The following is a 23822-nucleotide window of genomic DNA, read 5'->3' as shown; positions in this document are numbered from 1 at the left end:
GGATTTTCTGGAGCTACAGAACTCCAATTGGCGCGCTCTCAACGGCGTTGGAAAGTAGACATCCAGGGCTTTCCAGCAATATATAATAGTCCATACTTTATTCGAAGAATGACGACGTAACTTGGCGTTAAACGCCAAGTACACGCTGCTGTCTGGAGTTAAACGCCAGAAAAACGTCATGATCCGGAGTTGAACGCCCAAAACACGTCATAACCTGGAGTTTGACGCCAAGAAATGCCTTAGCTCGTGGAATGATCAAGCTCAGCCCAAGCATACACCAAGTGGGCCCCGGAAGTGGATTTATACATCAATTACTTACTCATGTAAACCCTAGTAGCTAGTCTAGTATATATAGGACATTTATCTATTGTATTAGACATCTTTGATCTCAGTTTTGTTCTATTCTTCATCTTAGGGGATCATTGATCACGTTTAGAGGGGCTGGCCATTCGGCCATGCCTGAACTCTTTGCTTATGTATTTTCAACGGTGGAGTTTCTGCACACCATAGATTAAGGGTGTGGAGCTCTGCTGTACCTCAAGTATTAATGAAATTCTATCTTCTTTTATTCAAATCTCTCTTATTCTTATTCCAAGATATTCATTCGTACCCAAGAACATGATGAATGTTATGAGTCAAATTACCCTCATTATCATTCTCACTTATGAATGCGCGTGATTGACAACCATGTCCGTTCTACATGCAACAGAGCTTGAATGCATATCTCTTAGATTCCCCAACAGAATCTTCGTGGTATAAGTTAGATAGTTGGCGGCATTCATCTGGATCCGGAAAGTCCAACCTTGTCTGTGGTGTTCCGAGTAGGATCCTGGGAGTCCGGAAAGTCCAACCTTGTCTGTGGTGTTCCGAGTAGGATTCCGATCATGAGTGACCGTGACGTGCTTCAAACTTTAACCTGCTGGGCGTTGGTGACAGACGCAAAAGAGGGATTCTATTCCAGTAGGAGCGGGAACCAACCGGTGATTAGCCGTACTGTGACAGAGTGCGTTAGCATAGTTTTCACTGCGAGGATGGGATGTAGCCATCAGCCATGGGTGATGCCTCCAGACTGGTTAGCTGTGCGAGTGACAGCCGCACAGGTTATTTCCCCGTGAGGAATGAAAGTAGCCACAGTTAATGGTGAACCCCTATACAAAGCTTGCCATGGAAAGGAGTAAGAAGGATTGAGTAGAAGGAGTAGGAGAGCAGGCGTCCAAGAGCTCTACAGCATCTCCATCCGCTTATCTGAAATTCCCACCAATGAATCTGCATAAGTGTTCTATCCCTTTTATTATTTATTTCTTTTTATTATTCCTATCCTCAAACCCATAAATAATGTTTAATTTGCCTGACTGAGATTTACAAGGTGACCATAGCTTGCTTCATACCAACAATCTCTGTGGATTCGACCCTTACTCACGTAAGGTTATTACTTGGACGACCCAGTACACTTGCTGGTTAGTTGAACGAGATTGTGAAGAAAATAAACAATGCCCTCAGAGTATACATCTTTTATAAATACATACAAGTGATCACAATTTCGTCCACCAGACTCCTTTCTGCGTACCGAACCGAAAATATGAACGTGATGAACCACCTCTTTAGTATTTACCGAACTGAAAAGTTACTCAAATTTAGTCAGAGTTACTCACAGTTACTGACACTCGCAATTACTCACAGTTACATATTATCAATTCAATTGAATTCAATTCAGATGTAGATAACCTCAGTCCATTCAATTCACTTCAAATAAAATTAGTAATTTCATTCAATTAAATTCGATTCAGAATTCAATAATCCAAACCTCATCAAATTGATGCGTTTCAGAAGAATCATCCAAATCGCAGTCATTCAACTGATTTGAAGTTGATTCATTCATTATTTCAATTCGAAAGTGCATATCGAAGAAGAAAACGAAGAAGACGATGAACAACAAAACTGCGAAGATTAATCCAGATCCATGATACAGAGAAGAAAAATGCGAAAAAGGAGAACAACGAATTTAATTAGTTTAAAGAATAAGAAGGAAAACAGGAAGAACGTGAAAGAGGTTTACGTTATACGAGAAGGTTTACGTTGAGAAACGTTGATAAAGCAAAATAAAGATTCGTTATATAGGTTATAAGTGGCGCGTGTAAAACAAACGGAAATGTGGGGCGTAGGGTGAAAGTTAATTACATGGATACCATTCATGTAATTTTTACATGAATGTGGAGCTTTTCCTTTTTAGATAATACCACTTGCTTGATATCTTCGTAGCCTTGTAATTGGATAATGACGGTGACAACAAATTAATTATAATGCATGTTGATGAATATTGTGGAGTTTTTTATGTTAAGATAAACTTATGCAAGTTAATAGTACAAAAAATTTATAGAATCTTAGTGATGAACCATAAACTTATAACTACTTTAAATTCAAATTGAATTTTGCTTTTTGACTTTCTAAACTTACTTGCATACAATTTGATTTAATTTTCTAACAGCTCAGGACTATGTTACTAATATTTACATTGCTTTGGTATATTTGATCTATCATATGATATTTCACCACCAAAGTAATTGATCGACATTTTTTCACCGTAAGCTTCTTCCTGCTTCATAATATATTAATGGAAAAACTACCGAGTTATATATCAACACTGAGTTTTATTGAACACATTTTAATGAACTATAGTATATAATAATGATAAAATATATAAATATTCAATCCACATGCTTGAATTGACATACTCATAAAATTTCAATAAATTCATAGTTTGATTGGTTTCACCCTCATTTGCATCAACAATTTCATAATTGGTTCCAAATTATTTTTAACTTTCACTGTTATTTCATCTCATTTCAAGTCTTTATTGCCTCTAAATATATTTAAATCATGTTCTTCCTCTCCATTTAGTCAATTATTCAAAGTCAGCATAGAATTTCATGATTAACGTATAGTTGAGTCTGTTGATACGTGATAAATTAGAAACATTTTTTACATATTGACTTCATCAATTTATTGTCTAAAACTATATAAACCCGTACTATATATATACTAACACTACCTATCTTGTTCATCCTTAAGAATTCGAGAATATATGTTTTTGACAAAGTCCATTCTACTACAACTATCCAAACAAAATTGTGGATGGACAAAGCTTGGATTTTCACATACAAATCTTACACTCTAAACTTGTATGTGTTTGATATAATTTCACCATTACATTACTGTTGTTATTATTATCATTACTTTTCTATTTATTACTGAGCTTTATTTTTATTATTACTATAAATACCATGGTCTTCGTCCTTTTTGGGTTACTATAGAGTGTAGAATTGTAGATTGCATTATTTGTAGAGGTAGAATAAGGAAACTTTCTAAACATAAGACACCTTACTCCATTAGCAGTTCCCTGACAACACGTTAGTTATTTCTAGAATTGAAAATAGATGGTAGGTAGTAACTCTTATCTAAATCAATGACATTTGATGTCACCGTGGGACCTTCATAACGAAGTTATGGGGCAAGTGGGTGAATCTTCAAAGTTCAAACTGACATATTTCGGCCAAAAATTGAGTGCTTACTTGTCACAAATCAGTACAGTACTGCATATCACACGTCGACTGCCGTCTGCACTTCGCCTTGGTACGTTGATATATGTATATATATTTTTTATAGCTGATGAATTATGAAGGCGGAGCTTTAATTTGAAACAATACTTGACTTGTCACCCGTGTGACCTCACATGATCATAGATTCAATAGGCAGAAAGTAATGATGCATTTGTCAGATTAATCTGCTTATATTACATCATCTGGGTATCGTTTTTGTATCAATCATTCCCAACCGAATCTTAGTCTCATCACTTCATTGATTTCATCTCATCCTACTATAAAAAAAGCCAATTGCTGTATTTGATGTATTTCAGAGTTGAGTGCTATATACAAACTTTTGAGAACTATATAATCTAGGTTGAACCTACATCCCAGAACCACCCTTGGCACCTTGTTCTCTTCCCAATTTATTTATTTTCCTGTTCTACACCAAGTCTAACACCTCATACTCATACAAATTATTATAACATCATACGAACATCTTACACCAAAAGACTACATGCTGGTATTTGTATTTTGTATCACGTTCATCTTTCATTCAACAAATTTAAGTAGAAAATTAAACATCAAAATCATAATACAATGAAGGTGTGATGTTCAGTAAAAAAATATATTTATTTATTTATTTCTAACATAGGACTTACCAAAATTTAATTTTCATTGAATAATTTTCTAAGGACCAAAATTTACAGGATAACAACTTAGAAACCCTAGATACTATTTACTGCTGGGGCACCCAAGTATCAAACATCACAGGTACTAGGTAAAATTTTCAGTCTGTTCTTTCCCTTGATTTTGTACAAGATACACCAAAGTTCACATAATTATACTGGTCAGATCCTACATTCTTAGTGTCAGTTTTCCTAAAACTACTGCTGCTCCTACTTGTATCTAATTTCCTATGCTCTACAGATGTATACTCAGGATTCAAAAGAAAAGCACCTTCTCCTCTCCTTTCAAGATCCAGAGGTTGGCCCCTGTACAAAAGACCATCTTTCTGTATTCTTGGACTGGCTGGAGGTGGCCGCAGCACAGCTGTATCTGGTAAAACTGAGTCGTACGGGCCCATGTCTGAAAGTGGCAAATGTCCAGAGTTCGAGGGAGAAGATGATGTTGAAGAGTACGGGTCAGAATCAGGATTCCTCAACGAGTTACCACGCCCCGAATCACGGAAAATATACTCAGCAAAATCCTCATTACTGGTTGAATCGTGGGTGCTATCGGTACTGCAAGAACCTTCATCTGAATTGTTGCTGAAAAGAGATGAATTATCACTCATGTCGTCTTCCAAAACCCTTCTTATGTGGTAAAACTTTGAATAGAGGGTGTCTAACTTGGCAGCACCATCCCTACTAGTCATGCGTTCAGAGGCACCAGAATCAGAAGGTACATGTCTTGATTTCATTATAAAAGCTTTTCCATGGACTTTGTTTTTTGAATCGGATACTATCCTGCTTCTGATTAATTTTGGGGCCCTCGGTGAGCACCTACAAAGTGGTTCAACAAGTCAGATAAGTCGATGATGTAATTGAATGAAAGAGGCCTCAACACAAAAAGGAGAAATATGATACTGCCCAAACAAGAGAAAGTCAGACATGATACCTTGCATAAAAAAGCATGTAAGCCCCCTCCTTCAAGACTTTGTCCAATTCAACAGCTGTCACCTGCAAAACATAGATGATAGTTAGGTGAGTTTAGCCTTATGGGTAACACAGTAACAACTACAATGAAAATAAAAACATCAGACAAGGTAAAATTTGATGAACATACAGCTTGATATATATATATATTCCACCAACACACATCAATCTTGTGATCTAGGAAATACGCCTAAAATAGTCTTTCATGCTATCCATATGATGATGGAATCAAGATTTGATGCATTAAAGGTTTTCAAATTTCCTTCTGTTCTGATGTGTTTACAGACAGCTCAAACTCTCAAGAGACTGAACCCACTTTGGTAGGAATAACCTTTCAACTGACTTTGTTGGTGTTCCAAGATTTCATCTAAATTTCAATGTTCATCTATGTAGGTGAAAACCTTGAACATCTTGAGGAGCTTGAGCTCCCAAAAGAGTCAAGAGTCGAGACTTACTAACACACCTGTAAATAAATGTCCCACCAACAGCAAAAAGAGACAAGAAGCAACTTGAAAGCATGTTCATCCAAAGAAACTGATAGTTTTAACTGAAGAAAGGGCTAGAGGGAACATTTTGGCTAGAAGAGATTTCATTCAAGGACCTCTGTAGCCTGCCTCAAAATTTGCTAACCTGGCATAGTGTTACTACTATTAATTATATCATGGTGTTATCATGCCAAGGGAAATCCTCAGTTTGAAGACATGTTCACACATTGAATTAGACAGCTTCAGCTCTTAAGAAAGGGATTTGGTGAGCTAATTGCACAAAGGAGTTTCCATCTATTGATCTCTGCCCTGAATACAAACCTTTATGGTTTGCCAACCTAGCATAACGCTATTATTTGTAGCTCAATTGTGCTATTGTTAAGATCTTTGTTTGGACCATACATAATAAAATATTATAATTAATGATGACAAAATATTCTTTCTCAAGTTTTTTCCACCCTTTTAGTGTGATCTTTCTTAAGTTATCTTTCACCAAATAAACAGTTTATGTAAAAAATAAAAAAAAAAAAAGATTTTAAGTCGAACACATCTCCACCATACTACTTCAGCTAATGAGCATATATTATTATAAGACCATGAGCTAGTTAAGGAAATCAAAATCCTGCAAAATTAATTTAAGAAACAAAGAAATCTTGGAGCAGATATGCATAAATGGAAACTGATACATACCACACTATCGTCAACCTTGAACCACTTATTTTGGAAATTCTTCACATAGCACACATAGTGACCAGAAAAGGCAGCATTCATGATATCCAAATGAACAACTACCCCGTACAGCCTGTATATAGGTGATCTATCACTAGTCCCACTCATGAAAGGTGCAAAGTTGAGTATTTCAGGAAACTGAATAGGCTTATTGAGCTTCCCAAATTTTCCAGACTGCAAGAAATATGTGAAAATTGTTAGACCAGCTTACAGAATGGGCTATAAAATCTTGTTGAATCTAAGCGGACTACCTGAAATCTCTTTAATACAATTGTGAGAACATTAGGTGCTTCTGAAACTGTCAATTTCTTCTTGGCCTTCTCATAAGATTTACATCTGCTTAACATGGAGACATTTTATTCTGGTTAGCAATAAAGGAAGTCCTTCAAGTATAAAAATTGGCACATATTGCTCTTGATTCAATCCATTCCCAATCTGGAGTATCCAATTTTAAGAAATGCTAACACATTTCCAGAAAAGCGTTATTAGAAGTTGCTTCCAAACTCAAAATTCACTTCACTTATTCAAAGCCTCTAAACCCCCCAGCTTTCTTATACTGTTCCCAGGTTCCACTATCGAAGTCCTTCATCAGCATAAGATTGATTACAAAGCACACCTACACCATCATAACCTAATTTCTGATTGTTGCAAATTTTTAAATGTTAGTCCCTGTAGTTTTCCTTAGCAGGTATCAAGCCAAACATCTATTGCTATCCTGCATAGCTTTACTTATGACTGGGAAAATAAAAGCCAAGCAGAACTTCAAAATCAAAACCATTTACTTTTACACAACATTAAATCGAATACTAAGACATCAATGAAAATTTTCAAGAGTCTCTTAGAATATCAACGAACCTGACACAGTTGTACTTGTTCTCTCCATCTAGAGTTTCAGTGCTTGTAAAACGGCGAAGAGCCTCCTCCAAGGATGCTATATCCCCGCCTATCTCAACAGTCAGATCCATCATCCTTTCATGACGCTCAGATTTCCCTCCACATTCCATGCATTGTATCTGCAAATATAGTATTAGCTCTTCCAATGCTAGAGTTTAGATGATAAGAATAATGCACCATCTATTTTAAAGCCTTCGGACACTAATTGCATCAAGGACTAGGTAAGCTGCAAAAATTGTAACAAATAGTTGCACTCAAATGGAAAGATTACCTTTGATCGAAGGTAGCCTCCGAACGTTAGGCCCATTAAATTTGTCTCCTCTTTTAATGAGTCTGCATTAAACTCTGATTCCATAAGGAAAACAGATTGCATTGCCTCAATAGCATACCTGTTAAATGTTACTTGCCTTATTAACTTGAGGTGAAATGGAAAACAAAAATTATGATATATATTACAAGGACTACAGATATAAGTAGCACCTTAGGAATTCATGTGCATCTTCTTCCTTTCCATTACCAAGTTGACTTCCAATACTTTGTAGTTTAGACAGTATGCCCACAGGTGATAGTGCAGATTTTGTTTCCTTGGATTTGAGAATCAAACTTTCAAGTTCACAGGCAAAACACAGTTTTTTATTTGCACCTGAAATTGACATGATGTATTAATTCCAAGAAACAGTTTTGTTCAAAAAATTATTCATGTAATAATTTCAAGGTGAAGGTGAAGTTGTAGTAGCATGCAGACATGATTTAGAATGAAGTCCTTGAAGCAAGTAAGCAGTTAGCGGTGGCGTAAATGCTAAGCACTGGAGTACAGCATTAGCATAACAACTGCAAAAAGAAATGTCGTAACATTAAGAAAATGGAAAAGTGAATTCTACACACAGAAATATATGATGCTTAGGATATGGCTGCAAGAAAATAATAGACAACTGCATTATATGATAAAAATATATAAGTCCTTACACACAATACATCAATTATGTAGTTTAAAAAAGTAATAATAACAAAGAATAAAATCACTTCAAATTACCTGTTTCCACAATTTATAAGACCAAATGGTTGTAACTCCACTCTGTTCCAGTTATAAAGCTTAACAAATAAATCATATGGAAATAGAACCTGCAGCAACCAAGCATAGACCATATAAGACGACAATTACTTAAGACACGAAAACATGGAACAATTTACAGTATAAAAAATGGAAAATTTTGTACAAGGATGACCTGGTCACTATATCTTCTAGCAATATCACTCCCAACAGCCAATGATAAGTTTTGTGTCAAATTTGCTCCTTTAAACTGATCAACAACTTTTAGACTAGAGATTTTTGTCCCACTCTCAGAATTCAGAGAATCGCTAACACTCTGAGTTGAAGTTGCAGTACCAGATTGAATGCCATTACTTCGAGATTTCATATCATACTGTGAATGCTCTTTGGCTTTAGAGACCAATGTAGTACCATCCAATGCATGTGGAAGATATTTAATTTCAGCTGACTTCAAGGTGCTATCAGGGTTGTTCACAACATGATTTGACACCTTGGAGCCAACAGATTGCAACTTTTGGATGCTTGAATCCCGTGAAAAACCTTCATTCTCTGAAGATGCCAATCCAGTACATGATGTTTCCTTCCTAGAAGAATTTGGAGGAGCATCTTCAAAGTGGCGAGGTTGGGGGCCACTGTTATCATCATCTTTGATAACCTTCGAATCAAGTGTTTTATCCCAAAAACTGGATGACACTGTAGGAGACTCAATTGTTGGCCCCTTCCCCATATTCAAACCCAAGCTACCAGTTGTTGTGTGCTTATTTTCTTCTTTATTAAAACCAGGTCTAACTCTATTTAATTTTGACATTGAAGAAAAACCATCTGCTTCATCAACCAAACTAGCAAATTTAGGTGACAATGAAAAGGCAACACCGATCCCGTTCTCAGTTTCAACGGAATCAGAATTTTCAAGGGTGGGTTCAACAAAGATGTGTCCTTCCGTTCTCTCATGTTCATTTGATATGCTCTCACATACAGAGGAATCATCAGATGATTCACTGTTAGTATTGGAAGCCGAGAATCCAGAAAATGCAGAGTCCGTAATATTTCCCTCACCTAAAGACTCAACTCTTCTGTTATCATCCTTTCTAAATGAGCTTTCAGGAGACAAACTAGCCTCGGATGACAGAGGTTCCTCAGGGGATGTTTTATGCCCTATGCTCTCGATCTTAGACTTCTCATCATGGACTTCATGTGGCGCTGCAACCTTTTTGCCAAGATCACTTACCCGGTCATTAGTCTGGCAAATATTACTGGGAGGACGGCATTCATCTTTGTGACCTTGACGCCAGTGAACGATTTGACACTTACCAGAACTGAGACATAAAAGCAAATATAACTATCATATTCACATCAATCTACAGGAAAATATGAACAAACGAATATGCAGAGAAAAAAGAAAGGAATTGACAGCCCAATAACATTCAAAATTACAGTTCAAACATTCAACAAATTGTGCAAAAACATAAAACCCAAGAATAAGAAGAATGGCTCCTACAAGTGGCCATTAATTAAGAATTAAGAAATTAATATTTGCATTCCTCAAGCTAAAAAACGAAAACCAATCCTTGAGGCTTCCATGTATGGGGTCTACAAAGTCTCCAATGTATGCAATATTAACGTTACAGTTGAGCTAAGAATCACCTTCTAAACAAAAATATTTATAATAAAGCCTTTGTCTTCCAAACGGAGTCTACACACAAACACAAAAAGTCCTCAACTGCAGTTATGTGCACATATCAAACTTCAGAAGTGATCTAGTTTAAATGCAAATTATGTAACAAGCTGAGCACTGCATGCCGGGCATCTGTCAGAAATCAGAATTTGCAATTTCTTCGTTGTAGCTAACAAGCAAACTTAACATATTTTTCCTTATGGGGGTTTTGATACCATAGCATATCCACTCCACAAAAAAGCATCCCCACAACAGCATTATTTCATGCCGAGTGGAAGTTTGTCACAACGTTATTCAAACAATCAGACATTCAGACTATTTAACATGGAAAAGTAAATCGCCCTTTGTCACAATCACCGCCTACAACTACAAACAGATAGAATTCACACATCAATGGAGCGAAATTTCAAATCACCGCATACAACTACAAATCAATTAAAATCCAAGTCACGCACGGAAAATTCCCAAAAGCCTATCATAAAGAAAAATTTCATTTTAATCGCAGAAACAGAAAGAAGAAAAAATTGCACAATTTATATTTTAGACAATAGAAAAATGATGCAGCGTACCAATAGTGAACCGCTTTGCAACGTGAACAGCGCGTCGTGGTGGGGCAGAAGCACACGGCACACTGATTGCTCTTCGCCGGAGGGGCAGAAGTGGGGACCGAAACGTCGGCCCCGTCAAAATACTGGTAAGTGGCCTCGCTCTCGGCCCTGGCGGCCTCCTCCGCCGCGAGGACGAGCAGCCTCCTGACCTCCTCCGACCTTGCCACCGCAAGCCGCCATTTGTGGCGGACCACTAACCCGATCGCCGGAAACACGAAGCAAACCAGCAGAACGAGGACCAGGCTCGGCGAAAACCCTAGATCCACGGTAACACGCATTTAAACGTACAATAGGAACGAAAACGGGAGGAAAAACGGGAGAGGAAGGCTTAGAAGGGGACTGCGTCGGGTGCCACCGCCGTGAGACGGCGGTGACGATGACGGAGATGACGATCGCGGTAAGGGTCTTTGGGAGATTGGGCTGTGAGGAAAGAGCGGGTGAAGTTAGCGAGAGAACAAGGCGAGCTTCGACGAGAGAGTGAAAGATGCATGTAGTGATCGATTTGAGAGGTAGCTTCCTCTCTGCTGATTCTGATTTTGGAACTGGAGAGAGAGAGGTGGGAGTGTTCTGTTTTGAAGGGGAACGTGTCGTTGATGATGAAGGTGGTGTGTTGGTCTAAGACATTAGGAAATGCTGTTTTCAATGTTGTTTTTGTTTCGCAGTTTTTGTTCAGGTGGATGACGTGAATTTACCATTTACGGGTTTCGATTTTTTGTGCCTTCCATTATATTTTTTATTTATATCTTAAAAATATATTTTAAAAGTATAATATTAATTTTTTATTTTTTATTATTTAATAGATTAGAAATATTAAAATATATATTTAATCTTTTTTGTAATACTCATAAAATATATTTTAAAACATATATTAAACAAATCTTATTTTTAATTCTATAATACTTTTATTTTTAGCACTTTCATTAGTACTCTTTAATGATTTTACGGTTTTAATATTTTTTTAACAACTTTTTAATTCTGATTATTTTTTTGTTTATCTTTTCTATTTTTACTGTTAATTCTGAATATCAGTGGCTATTTCTCTTATTTTTATTGATAAAATTAGCTTTCTTATTTTTATATTTCTTCGTAACATAAAATAAAAAAAAAAGAGATAAAGCAGTAATAAAGAAATTAAAAAAATGAGATAGTAAGCTTATAGAAATAATTCTTATATTAATACTTGAATGTTTGTTACAAATTGACTTGTAATTTAACACAGGAGATTTAAGAAGGTACGAGAGTAAGAGAATCTCGAGGGCTTTCTATTTTTCGATGATTTTAAACAAATGAGACCTTCAGTATTTATAGGCCTCAAATAATTACTATTTTGCCAATTTTTTACTATTTGCCGATAGTACTATATGCTTTTACTATTCTGTCGATTTTTATTGTTTGTCGACAGTATTGATTACTTTTACTATTTTGCCGATACTCATTTTTTTTACATCTCATATTATTATATTTTCACTAATTATTACATCTCAAAAAGATCTTGAGAATCCTAAAAATAATGAGCAAGTCTAGACTGCACTTCTTCATCTTCTCCTAGAGGCATAGCCTGAATGGCTGATAGGCAGATAAATGCCGGTCAAGAATTACCAAAAGTATTTTTTCAAATTAATGTTGCAAGTACAGTCTTGACCGACGAAATTTCCGCTTATTGAATTTAAAATGTGTCACAAGTGAAATAAATAATCAGAAGTAAAATCTCGGGTCGTTTTCCCTGGAAGTTGACACAAGATGCGAATTATTGGTTAGGATTTTTTTGAAGATTTTTCGAGCTTGAGAATAAGAAAAATAAATAACTAGAAATTAAAGCAATGAATAATTAGCAAGAGTTGTAAAATAATCAATATAAAAAGCCTTGGTTAGGGGTGAGAATTGGAAATTCTATCCTTATTGTCTTTCCCAAGAGTGATAGTAAAAGTTCATTGCTCTCACTTAATTATCCTCTAACAAGTGAAGGAAAGTCAAGTGAAACAATTAACTTTAGCCCACAAGTCCTAGTTACTTCATAGATAAGAACTAGAGTTGGTGAGTTTTAGGCTAATCAACAATTTCCAATTTCAGATTAATACTTGAGTATAACAATTCAAGTGGCTCCAATTATCAACCCCAACCAAGCAAGAAAATCTACTCCATTATATTGGATGACATTTTCTAAAACATTTGGTGGGCGAAAATAAAGACATGATAAATATGACAAAATAATTCAATTCAAATTACCACTAATAATAATCAATCATAACAAAACAAGTAATAATAATAGATATAAAAATAACTCAATGCATTAATAAAATCCAAAGGTAACAAGATCCAAATATAAATTCAAAATAATCAAATGGAAAAGAGGAATAAAGGAATTAGAGAAGAAAAACTATAAGAAAAATGACTCTAACTAAAGGTGAACATAGCTTCTCTTCGGATCCAATTGCAAGTAAACTAAGAATGCCAAAAACTCTAAAGAGAAGTGGGAGTTTCTCTCACTAGAATTCAAAAACAAAAAACTAAGCTAAAGTGAAAAGTGAAGTGTCTTCAGTCTCAGCTCCATCCCAGTCTCTAGTCTGCATTTTCGGGCTTGAAACTGGGTCCAAATCAGCCCAGAAATTGCCCCAGCGAGTTCTGTTAATCAAAGATTACGACAATTCTAAGCTCATACGTATAATATATATAGAAAAAATTAATATAATCTAGAAGTCCGATGAAGGATATAGCTCAAAAATAGGATTTAAAAAGCGCAAAACGTACTAACGAAGCTTCTAACTTAAAGCACAAGAAACAGATATAATATAACAAATATCATAGTATAATATCATAAGAATCTAGCCACGGCTCGCGGAGTTTAAGCCGGCTAGCCATATACAGACCATACATGAAACCAGACAGTAAAAACAGCTTATACAAATTTTGTTCTCTCAATACATGCCTCTAGGCTAAAGCAAAATACAAAAGTAAGAGATGTCTAAACAAAATAAATCAAAAAGACTCCCAAAAGGTATCAAGATTCTCCACTTCTGTCATTATCCAAGCAACTCACCGAGGTGGGTTGCGACGTGCATCTGAAAAACACAACAGAAATATGGTATGAGAACCGGAGGATCTCAGTATGGTAACATTGCCCAGTAATGTAGGATATAAGGCCCCGGGACGCCAAAGACAATCGTAGTCTTCATATCCATCACAAGATTCCATCTTAAAGTATACTAAAACAATAAACCGTATATGTATAAACCTTATCATAAACAAACAGGGTACTCTATCTTAAGGGATTTCTATTCTAACCAAACACCGCTGTCCCACAGCCTTCACCAACCTATCTTGCATGCGATCCCAACGCCACTGCCTTCCGAACCTCCTTAATCCCAGCAGAAAATCACAATTATATACAATGCAAGTAATACACAAGTAAAAGCATATAAGGCAAGTAGTCAAGTAAGTAAATAGGCATGTTGTTCAATTAGGCATACAATTACAAGTCGGCAAAGCAAACAAACAGATAGAAAATGCACATGATGAATGCCTGTCCTACTGGCTGTGATATCACATTGTCGGTTCAACAGCCAACCCGACACATCTCCATGGAGATGTCGCCTTTCGAAATCATCAATGGGAACCCCCGAGATATAATACTCGGATCACTGTCCATGGTTTTGTGCCTGCACGCTCTATTGATCCGAAGGGATGTGAGCAGGATACTCTTACCTCAGACCTCACATCTCAACGTAAGCGGGATTTAACCACCGTTCTTACGCCGCCGCCGCTACCTCGACAGGCGGGATCCAACCGCCGTCCCTGCCGGGCACATAGCGTCTCATGAGATCCAAATTTTACAAACTTTATATCGATTTAAAGGGTTTTCAATGGAATTTAATTCTAAACAAATTGCAACCAATTTTGAAAATCAAGGCAAAAGCTATGATCAGACAAAGTTTACCAAAAAAATCCCTTTTTACCCAACTTTCACAAGTACCCAAATTTACCAAATTCACAAGCCATATCCAACTAGATCAATACCAAACTTCTATTTACAGCACAATTTACCCTCTTGGGTTACAATTCACCATTCTCAACCATCAAACCTCAAATATATGACTCTAAAATCAATCCTCCACCAACACATTCACCAATCATTACTTTATCTCTATCAATTCTCATTTTCAACCTCATTCATGCTTTATATCAATATCCAACAATATGCAATCATTCAAAATCATCAAGCATCATATCTCAACATCATTATTTCTCAACATAACAACATCAATTCAACATACAACATCAACCAACTATCATCAACTACCATATAAATCCAACTTATCCTATAGGTCACTAGCCTAAGTGTCCATAAATATTATATACTATATAGAAGAAACTGAAACCATACCTTGGCCAATTCCCATTATGTCCTTAACCCAAATTGAGCACAAGCAAGCTCTCAACCACAATCTAAGCCACCAAGAATTTCCAACAAGCACCAACAATCACCAACAAGCTCTAATATCGAAGCTAATACCACATATATCACATAAATCAAAACCAAATACTCAAAATTAGTCATTCTTACTAGGGTTCATGAGAATTTTACCTCATCTACTGAAATTTCGGCTAAAACCCAATATTTTCTCACCAAGGAGTAGCACCTAAACAACCAAAACACAAGGTTTTCTCAAGATCATCACCCATCAAACTCGAAATCTTAGGGCAGCAGAAAGGAAGGAGAATTTTGAGAAACCTACCACAAAGCTTGAATAGAAGTGATAGGCTCAGCGAGAGCTTCCGTAGCCGCTGACGATACATGAATCGGAGCACTGTAGCTCGAGATATCGCGAAAAGAAGAGATGTGTGAATAGTGTTTTAATGGAACCATCCTCTCTTCTTCAATCTCTCTTCTACTATGTGTGTGGTGTATATATATATATATATATATATATATATATATATATATATATATATATATATATGGGCTTGGGCCCAACTTGGGCCCGGTCCAACTCGTTAGCGTTTTTAGTCCATTTGGCCCAACTTTGGGCCAAACCTTTAAAATTAACGTCCGGTTTTCTATTTCTAACATTTTTCTAACGTTTTTTTACCGTTTTCACCTTTTCTCGCACAGCACCGAGCAAACTTGAACCGGTTGAACTGGTTCAATTGCCGGTTCGCGGTTTTTTACAGTTTTTCGCAGAAAATATATTTTTTGACTCAGAAAAACCAACTAAGTCCAAAAATCACATTTAAATCCTCAAAGTCTCACTCTAATGTTTCAGAACATACTTTGGGGAAATTAATTACTTAATTAAACGGTTCATAAACTCGGTTCTTACATTCTCCCCACCAAATAAGAAATTTTGTCCTCAAAATTTGAATTACCTGGGACTAGCTCAGGATAATCCTTTTGCATCTTGAACTCCAATTCCCAAGTATGCTCTTCAACTCCTTCTCGCTTCCAAGCCACTTTAACCAATTAAACTTCTTTTCCTCGTAGCTTCTTCACACTAGTGCCGTCGATTCTCACTGGCGTCACTTGGAAAGTCAAGTTCTCTCTCAACTCGACCGATTCAGGCTCCAACACATGAGCCGCATCCGACGTGTACTTACGGAGCTGTGACACATGGAATACATCATGCAAGTTAGACAAGTGAGGTGGCAAAGCTACTTGATACGCCACTGGCCCGAATCACCTTAGAATCTCAAACGGTTCAATGAACCTTGGATTCAACTTCTTGGTATTAATCGCTCTTCTAATCCCAGTTGTTGGTGTAACCCTCAGAAATACATGTTCTCCTACTTCAAATTCCAACAGTTTTTGTCTCTGATCCGCTTAACTTTTTTGTTGACTCTGGGCAGTTAAAATCCTTTCCCGTATCTTCTTAATCTTCTCCGTAGTCTCTGCTACCAAATCAGGATCCAAAACACTTGCTTCACTAGATTCATACCAACAGAGTGGAGATTGGCACTTCTGTCCATACAGAGCCATCCCAATGCTCGCATGAAAGCTATTGTTGTACGCAAACTTCACCAATGGCATGTAGTGATCCCAACTTCTGGGTTGATCCAAAACACATGCTCTTAACATATCTTCCAACGTCTGAATAGTCCTCTCCGACTGTCCATCTGATTGTGGATGATATCAGGTACTGAGACACAGCTTCGTACCAAAAGCTTTTTGGAAAGCTCCCCAAAACCTTGATGTGAATCGGGGATCATGGTCTGACACTATGCTCGACGGCACACCGTGCAACCTGACTATCTCCTTAATGTACAATCTTGCTAACTCCTCCATAGAACAGTTCACTCGAATAGGCAAAAAAATGAGCGGATTTGGTTAAGCGTTCCACGATCACCAAAACCGCATCAAATCCCAACCTAGTCCTCGGTAAATTGGTCACGAAGTCCATCGCGATTCCTTCCCACTTCTACTGAGAAATTTCAAGTGGCTGCAGCATCCTTGACGGTTTCTGATGCTCTACCTTTACCTTCTGACACGTCAGGCACTTAGATACCACTGTAGCTATATCACCTTTCATCACAGGCCACCAGAACATCTTCTTTAAGTCATAATACATCTTTGTACTTCCAGGATTAATAGGAAACTGATGAGCGGATAATTTATACGCTTTTTGGCATTGTTTTTATATAGTTTTTAGTAAGTTTGAGCTACTTTTAGGGATGTTTTCATTAGTTTTTATGTTAAATTCACATTTCTGGACTTTACTATGAGTTTGTGTGTTTTTCTGTGATTTCAGGTAAATTCTGACTGAAATTGAGGGATTTGAGCAAAACTCTGAAGAAGGCTGATAAAAGGACTGCTGATGCTGTTGGAATCTGACCTCCCTGCACTCGAAATGGATTTTCTGGAGCTACAGAACTCCAATTGGCGCGCTCTCAACGGAGTTGGAAAGTAGACATCCAGGGCTTTCCAGCAATATATAATAGTCCATACTTTATTCGAAGATTGACGACGTAACTTGGCGTTGAACGCCAAGTACAAGCTGCTGTCTGGAGTTAAACGCCAGAAAAACGTCATGATCTGGAGTTGAACGCCCAAAACACGTCATAACTCGGAGTTCAACACCAAGAAAAGCCTTAGCTCGTGGAATGATCAAGCTCAGCCCAAACATACACCAAGTGGGCCCCGGAAGTGGATTTATGCATCAATTACTTACTCATGTAAACCCTAGGAGCTAGTCTAGTATATATAGGACATTTATCTATTATATTAGACATCTTTGGTCTCAGTTTCGTTTTAATCTTCATCCTAAGAGATCATTGATCATGTTAGGGGGGGCTGGCCATTCGGCCATGCCTGAACCTTTTACTTATGTATTTTCAACGGTGGAGTTTCTGCACATCATAGATTAAGGGTGTGGAGCTCTGCTGTACCTCAAGTATTAATGCAATTCTATTTTCTTTTATTCAAATCTCTCTTATTCTTATTCCAAGATATTCATTCGTACCCAAGAACATGATGAATGTGATGATAAGTAACCCTCATTATCATTCTCACTTATGAACGCACGTGATTGACAACCACTTCCGTTCTACATGCAACAGAGCTTGAATGTGTATCTCTTAGATTCCCCAACAGAATCTTCGTGGTATAAGCTAGATAGATGGCGGCATTTATGAGGATCCGGAAAGTCTCACCTTGTCTGTGGTATTCCGAGTAGGATCCTGGGAATCCGGAAAGTCTAACATTGTCTGTGGTATTCCGAGTAGGATTCCGGTAATGAATGACTGTGACGTGCTTCAAACTTGCAAGTGCTGGGCGTTAGTGACAGACGCAAAAGAATCAAGGGATTCTATTCCAGTAGGCGCAGGAACCAACCAGTGATTAGCCGTACTGTGACAGAGTGCGTGAGCATTAGTTTTCACTGCGAGGATGGGATGTAGCCATCAACCATGGGTGATGCCTCCAGACGATTAGCCGTGCGAGTGACAGCCGCATAGGATCATTTTCCCGAGAGGATTGAAAGTAGCCACCGCTGATGGTGAACCCCTATACAAAGCTTGCCATGGAAAGGAGTAAGAAGAATTGAGTAGAAGCAGTAGGAGAGCAGGCGTCCTTGAGCCATGCAGCATCTCCATTCGCTTATCTGAAATTCCCACCAATGAATCTGCATAAGTCTTCTATCCTTTTTATAATCTATTCTCTTATTTCTATTTTCAAAAACCCATAAACCAATTTAATCTGCCTAACTGAGATTTACAAGGTGACCATAGCTTGCTTCATACCAACAATCTCTGTGGGATCGACCCTTACTCACGTAAGGTTTATTACTTGGACGACCCAGTACACTTGCTGGTTAGTTGAACGGAGTTGTGACCACTCGTGCCAATTTCTAAATTCCATACGAGCACAAGGAGTGTAATTATTCGATTTGTGTGAAAATATAAATCACAATTTCGTCCACCAAGTTTTTGGCGCCGTTGCCGGGGATTGTTCGAGTATGGACAACTGACGGTTCATCTTGTTGCTCAGATTAGGTAATTTTCTTTTCAAAAATCTTTTTCAAAAATTTTTCTTTTATTTTTCGTTTTTTTTCTCTAAACATGTTTTTCGAAAAAATTAATAAAAATACAAAAAAATTAGAAAATCATAAAAATAAAAAATATTTTGTGTTTCTTGTTTGAGTCTTGTGTTAATTTTTAAGTTTGGTGTCAATTGCATGCCTTCAAAATTTTTCTTGCATTTTTCGAAAATCTCATGCATTCATAGTGTTCTTCATGATCTTCAAAGTGTTCTTGGTGTTCATCTTGACATTCATAGCATTCTTGCATGCATTCATTGTTTTGATCTAAAAATTTCATACATTGAATATTTTTGTTGTTTTTCTCTTTCATAATTAAAAATTCAAAAAATCAAAAAATATCTTTTCCTTATTTTCCTCCAAATTTTCGAATTTTTGGGTTGACTTGGTCAAAAATTTTTAAAATTAGTTGTTTCTTACAAGTCAAGTCAAAATTTCAATTTTAAAAATCTTATCTTTTCAAAATCTTTTTCAAAAATCATATCTTTTTCATTTTTTATATAATTTTCGAAATTTTCAAAAATTATTTTTCAAAATATTTTCAAAATCTTTTTCTTATCTTTTTATCAAATTTTCGAAAATTAAGCTAACAATTAATGTGATTGGTTCAAAAATTTGAAGTTTGTTACTTTCTTGTTAAGAAAGGTTCAATCTTTAAGTTCTAGAATCTTATCTTGTAGTTTCTTGTTAGTTGAGTCTTTTTAAAAATTAAATCTTTTTCAAAATATCTTTTTATTAAAATTTTTATCTTATCTTTTTATCTTTTATCTTATCTTTTTCAAAATTTTATCTTTTTCAAAATTTGATTTCAAAATATCTTATCTAACTTCTTATCTTCTTATCTTTTTCAAAATTTGATTTCAAATCTTTTTCAATCAACTAACTAACTTTTTGTTTGTTTCTTATCTTTTTCAAAACCACCTAACTACTCTTCCCTCTTCTATTTTCGAAAAATATCTCCCTCTTTTCAAAAATTCTTTTTAATTAATTAATTGTTTCAAATTTTAATTTCAATTACATTGATCTCTAATTTTTGAAAATCACTAACCCTTTTTTTTTAAAAAAATTATTTTCGAAATTATCTTTCTCTTTTCTTCTTCTATTTAATTATTTAATTACTAACACTTCTCTACACCTCTCTTCATCTAAAAATCTGAATTCTTCTTCATCCTTCTACCCCTTTCTTTTTCTACTAACATAAAGAAATCTCTATACTGTGACATAGAGGATTCCTCTTTCTTTTCTTATTTTCTTCTCTTTCATATGAGCAGGAACAGGGAAAAAGGCACTCTTGTTGAAATTGATCCAGAACCTGAAAGGACTCTGAAGAGAAAATTAAGAGAAACTAAATTACAACAATCTAGAAATAACCTTTCAGAAATTTTCGAACAGGAGAAGGAGATGGCAGCCGAAAATAATAATAATAATGTAAGGAGAATGCTTGGTGACTTCACAAAGCCAACGTCCAAGTTTGATGGAAGAAGCATCTCCATTCCTGCCATTGGAGCCAATAACTTTGAGCTGAAACCTCAGCTAGTTGCCTTAATGCAACAAAACTGCAAGTTTTATGGACTTCCATCTGAAGATCCTTATCAGTTTTTAACTGAGTTCTTGCAGATCTGTGAGACTGTAAAGACGAATGGAGTTAATCCTGAAGTCTACAGACTCATGCTTTTCCCTTTTGCTGTAAGAGACAGAGCTAGAATATGGTTGGATTCACAACCTAAGGATAGCCTGGACTCCTGGGATAAGCTGGTCACTGCTTTCTTAGATAAATTCTTTCCTCCTCAAAAGCTGAGCAAGCTGAGAGTGGATGTTCAAACCTTCAAGCAAAAAGATGGTGAATCCCTCTATGAAGCTTGGGAAAGATACAAGCAGCTGACCAAAAGATGTCCATCTGACATGTTTTCAGAATGGACCATATTAGATATATTCTATTATGGTCTCCCTGAATTTTCGAAAATGTCACTGGACCATTCTGCAGGTGGATCTATTCACCTGAAGAAAACACCTGAAGAGGCTCAAGAACTCATTGACATGGTTGCAAACAACCAATTCATGTACACCTCTAAGAGGAATTCCGTGAATAATGGGATACCTCAGAAGAAAGGAGTTCTTGAAATATATGCTCTGAATGCCATATTGGCTCAGAACAAAGTGTTGACTCAACAGGTCAACATGATCTCTCAAAATCTAAATGGATGGCAACATGCATCCAACAGTACTAGAGAGGCAGCTTCTGAAGAAGCTTATGATCCTGAGAACCCTGCCATGGCAGAGGTTAATTACATGGGTGAACCTTATGGAAACACCTATAACTCATCATGGAGAAATCATCCAAATTTCTCATGGAAGGATCAACAAAAGCCTCAACAAGGCTTTAACAATGGTGGACGCAATAGGCTAAGCAATAGCAAGCCATATCCATCATCTTCTCAGCAACAGACAGAGAATTCTGAACAAAACACTTCTAATTTAGCCAATCTAGTCTCTGATCTGTCAAAGGCCACTTTCAGTTTCATGAATGAAACAAGATCCTCCATTAGAAATTTGGAGGCACAAGTGGGCCAGCTGAGTAAGAAAGTCATTGAAACTCCTCCCAGTATTCTCCCAAGCAATACAGAAGAAAATCCAAAAGGAGAGTGCAAGGCCATTGATGTGATCAATATGGCCGAATGCACAAGGGAGGAAGAGGACGAAAATCCTAGTGAGGAAGACCTCCTGGGACGTCCCTCAAGCAAGAAGGAGTTTCCTATTAAGGATCCAAAGGAATCTGAGGCTCATACAGAGACCATAGAGATTCCATTAAATCTCCTCCTGCCATTCATGAGCTCTGAAGACTATTCTTCCTCTGAAGAGGATGAAGATGTGACTGGAGAGCAAATTGCTCAATACTTATGAGCTATCATGAAGCTGAATGCCAAGTTGTTTGGTAATGAGACTTGGGAAAGTGAACCTCCCTTGCTCATTAGTGAACTAGATACTTGGATTCAGAAAACTCTACCTCAAAAGAAACAAGATCCTGACAAGTTCTTAATACCTTGCACCATTGGCACCATGAGCTTTGAAAAAGCTCTATGTGATCTGGGGTCAGGGATAAATCTTATGCCACTCTCTGTAATGGAGAAGCTAGGGATCATTGAGGTACAACCTGCCTTGTTCTCATTGCAATTGCAGATAAGTCAATGAGACAAGCTTATGGGATAGTAGAGGACGTGCTAGTAAAGGTTGAAGGCCTTTACATCCCTGCTGATTTCATAATCCTAGACACTAGGAAGGAAGATGATGAATGCATCATCCTAGGAAGACCTTTCCTAGCCACAGCAGGAGCTGTGATAGATGTCAACAGAGGAGAATTAGTCCTTCAATTGAAGGGGGACTACCTTGTGTTTAAGGCACATGGCCATCCCTCTGTGACAAAAGAGAGTAAGCATGAAGAGCTTCTCTCAGTTCAGAATCAAGAAGAGCCCACACAGTCAAACTCTAAGTTTGGTGTTGTGAGGCCACAACCAAACTCTAAGTTTGGTGTTGAGACCCCATATCCAAACTCTAAGTTTGGTGTTGGGACTACACTAACATTGACCTGATCACCTTGTGGCTCCATGAGAGCCACTGTCAAGCTATTGACATTAAAGAAGCGCTTGTTGGGAGGCAACCCAATTTTATTTATCTAATTTTTATTTTATTGTTATTTTGTGTTTTATTAGGTACATGATCATGAGGAGTCACGAAAAAAATCAAAAAAATTAAAAACAGAGTTAAAAACAGAAGAAAAAAATTTTTCACCCTGAAGGACGCACGGGCTGGCGTTCAACGCCAGTAAGGTGCATCTGGCCGGCATTCAACGCCAGAACAGAGCACCATTCTGGCGCTGAACGCCAGAAACAAGCAACATCCTGGCGCTGAACGCCAGGAATGTGCCCAGAGAGGACAAACTGGCGTTGAACGCCAGTAACAAGCGAGAAAAGCTGGCGCTGAACGCCAGCAACAAGCATGAAACTGGCGTTCAACACCAGAAACATGCTTTACATGGGCATTGAACGCCCAGAACGTGCACCAATGGGCGTTTAAACGCCAGTTTGGTGTGCAAAGGCATTTTACATGCCTATTTGGTGCAGGGATGGAATTCCTTGACACCTCAGGATCCTGTGGACCCCACAGGATCATCTCAGGATCTGTGGACCCCACAGGATCCCCACCTACTATATTCCCACCTTACCTCATAATCCTATTTTTGTGATTTGAATTCCCCATGTCACACTTCCCAATACTCCTCACCAATCACCTCAATTCCTCTTCCCAATTACCCCTTCACCACTCACATCAATCCACTCTTCCCCATAAACCCCACCTACCTTCATAAAATTCAAAATCAATTTCCCACCCATTCCCACCCAAAATCTTAAGTCATAAGAAGGATTGGAGGGAAACTGAAAAAGTTTACCTCACTGAAGAATGCAGTGCAGTCATTCTGAAAAGCTTACCTGAGAAGCTTAAAGATCCTGGGAGCTTTATGATACCATGCACATTAGAGGGTACTTGTGCCAAGCAAGCTTTATGTGATCTTGGGGCAAGTATCAACCTAATACCTGCATCTACCATCAGAAAGCTTGGTT

The 23822-nt window shown here is 37.2% G+C and overlaps 1 protein-coding gene across 1 annotated transcript; it reads right to left on the bottom strand.

The window, feature by feature from the left end:
• Positions 1 to 4239: 4239 nt before the first annotated feature.
• LOC112703256 (ubiquitin carboxyl-terminal hydrolase 16) lies at positions 4240 to 11392 on the bottom strand. The gene is made up of 11 exons (XM_025754622.3): positions 10643 to 11392; positions 8574 to 9714; positions 8381 to 8469; positions 8093 to 8178; positions 7828 to 7990; positions 7619 to 7736; positions 7309 to 7466; positions 6705 to 6789; positions 6415 to 6627; positions 5202 to 5263; positions 4240 to 5086 (listed from the first exon to the last, which is right to left on the bottom strand). The coding sequence occupies exons 1-11, from the start codon at positions 10957 to 10959 to the stop codon at positions 4372 to 4374; spliced, it is 3147 nt and encodes a 1048-aa protein (XP_025610407.1). The 5' UTR covers positions 10960 to 11392; the 3' UTR covers positions 4240 to 4371.
• Positions 11393 to 23822: the final 12430 nt, after the last annotated feature.

Source organism: Arachis hypogaea, chromosome 7 (assembly GCF_003086295.3).
Source record: "Arachis hypogaea cultivar Tifrunner chromosome 7, arahy.Tifrunner.gnm2.J5K5, whole genome shotgun sequence".
Lineage (NCBI taxonomy): Eukaryota > Viridiplantae > Streptophyta > Magnoliopsida > Fabales > Fabaceae > Arachis > Arachis hypogaea.
Note: the sequence above shows the minus strand (reverse complement) of the source record. Positions and strands in the feature narration are given on the sequence as shown.

Bases quoted from the DNA above. Each gene is read 5' to 3' on its own strand.
- LOC112703256 (XM_025754622.3), bottom strand. From the start codon at position 10,959: ATGCGTGTTACCGTGGATCTAGGGTTTTCGCCGAGCCTGGTCCTCGTT. The intron at 8,470-8,573 runs GTCATCCTTGTA...TGGTTGCTGCAG, and splicing joins CTAGAAGATATAGTGACCAG to GTTCTATTTCCATATGATTT. The intron at 5,087-5,201 runs GTATCATGTCTG...ACCACTTTGTAG, and splicing joins TACATGCTTTTTTATGCAAG to GTGCTCACCGAGGGCCCCAA.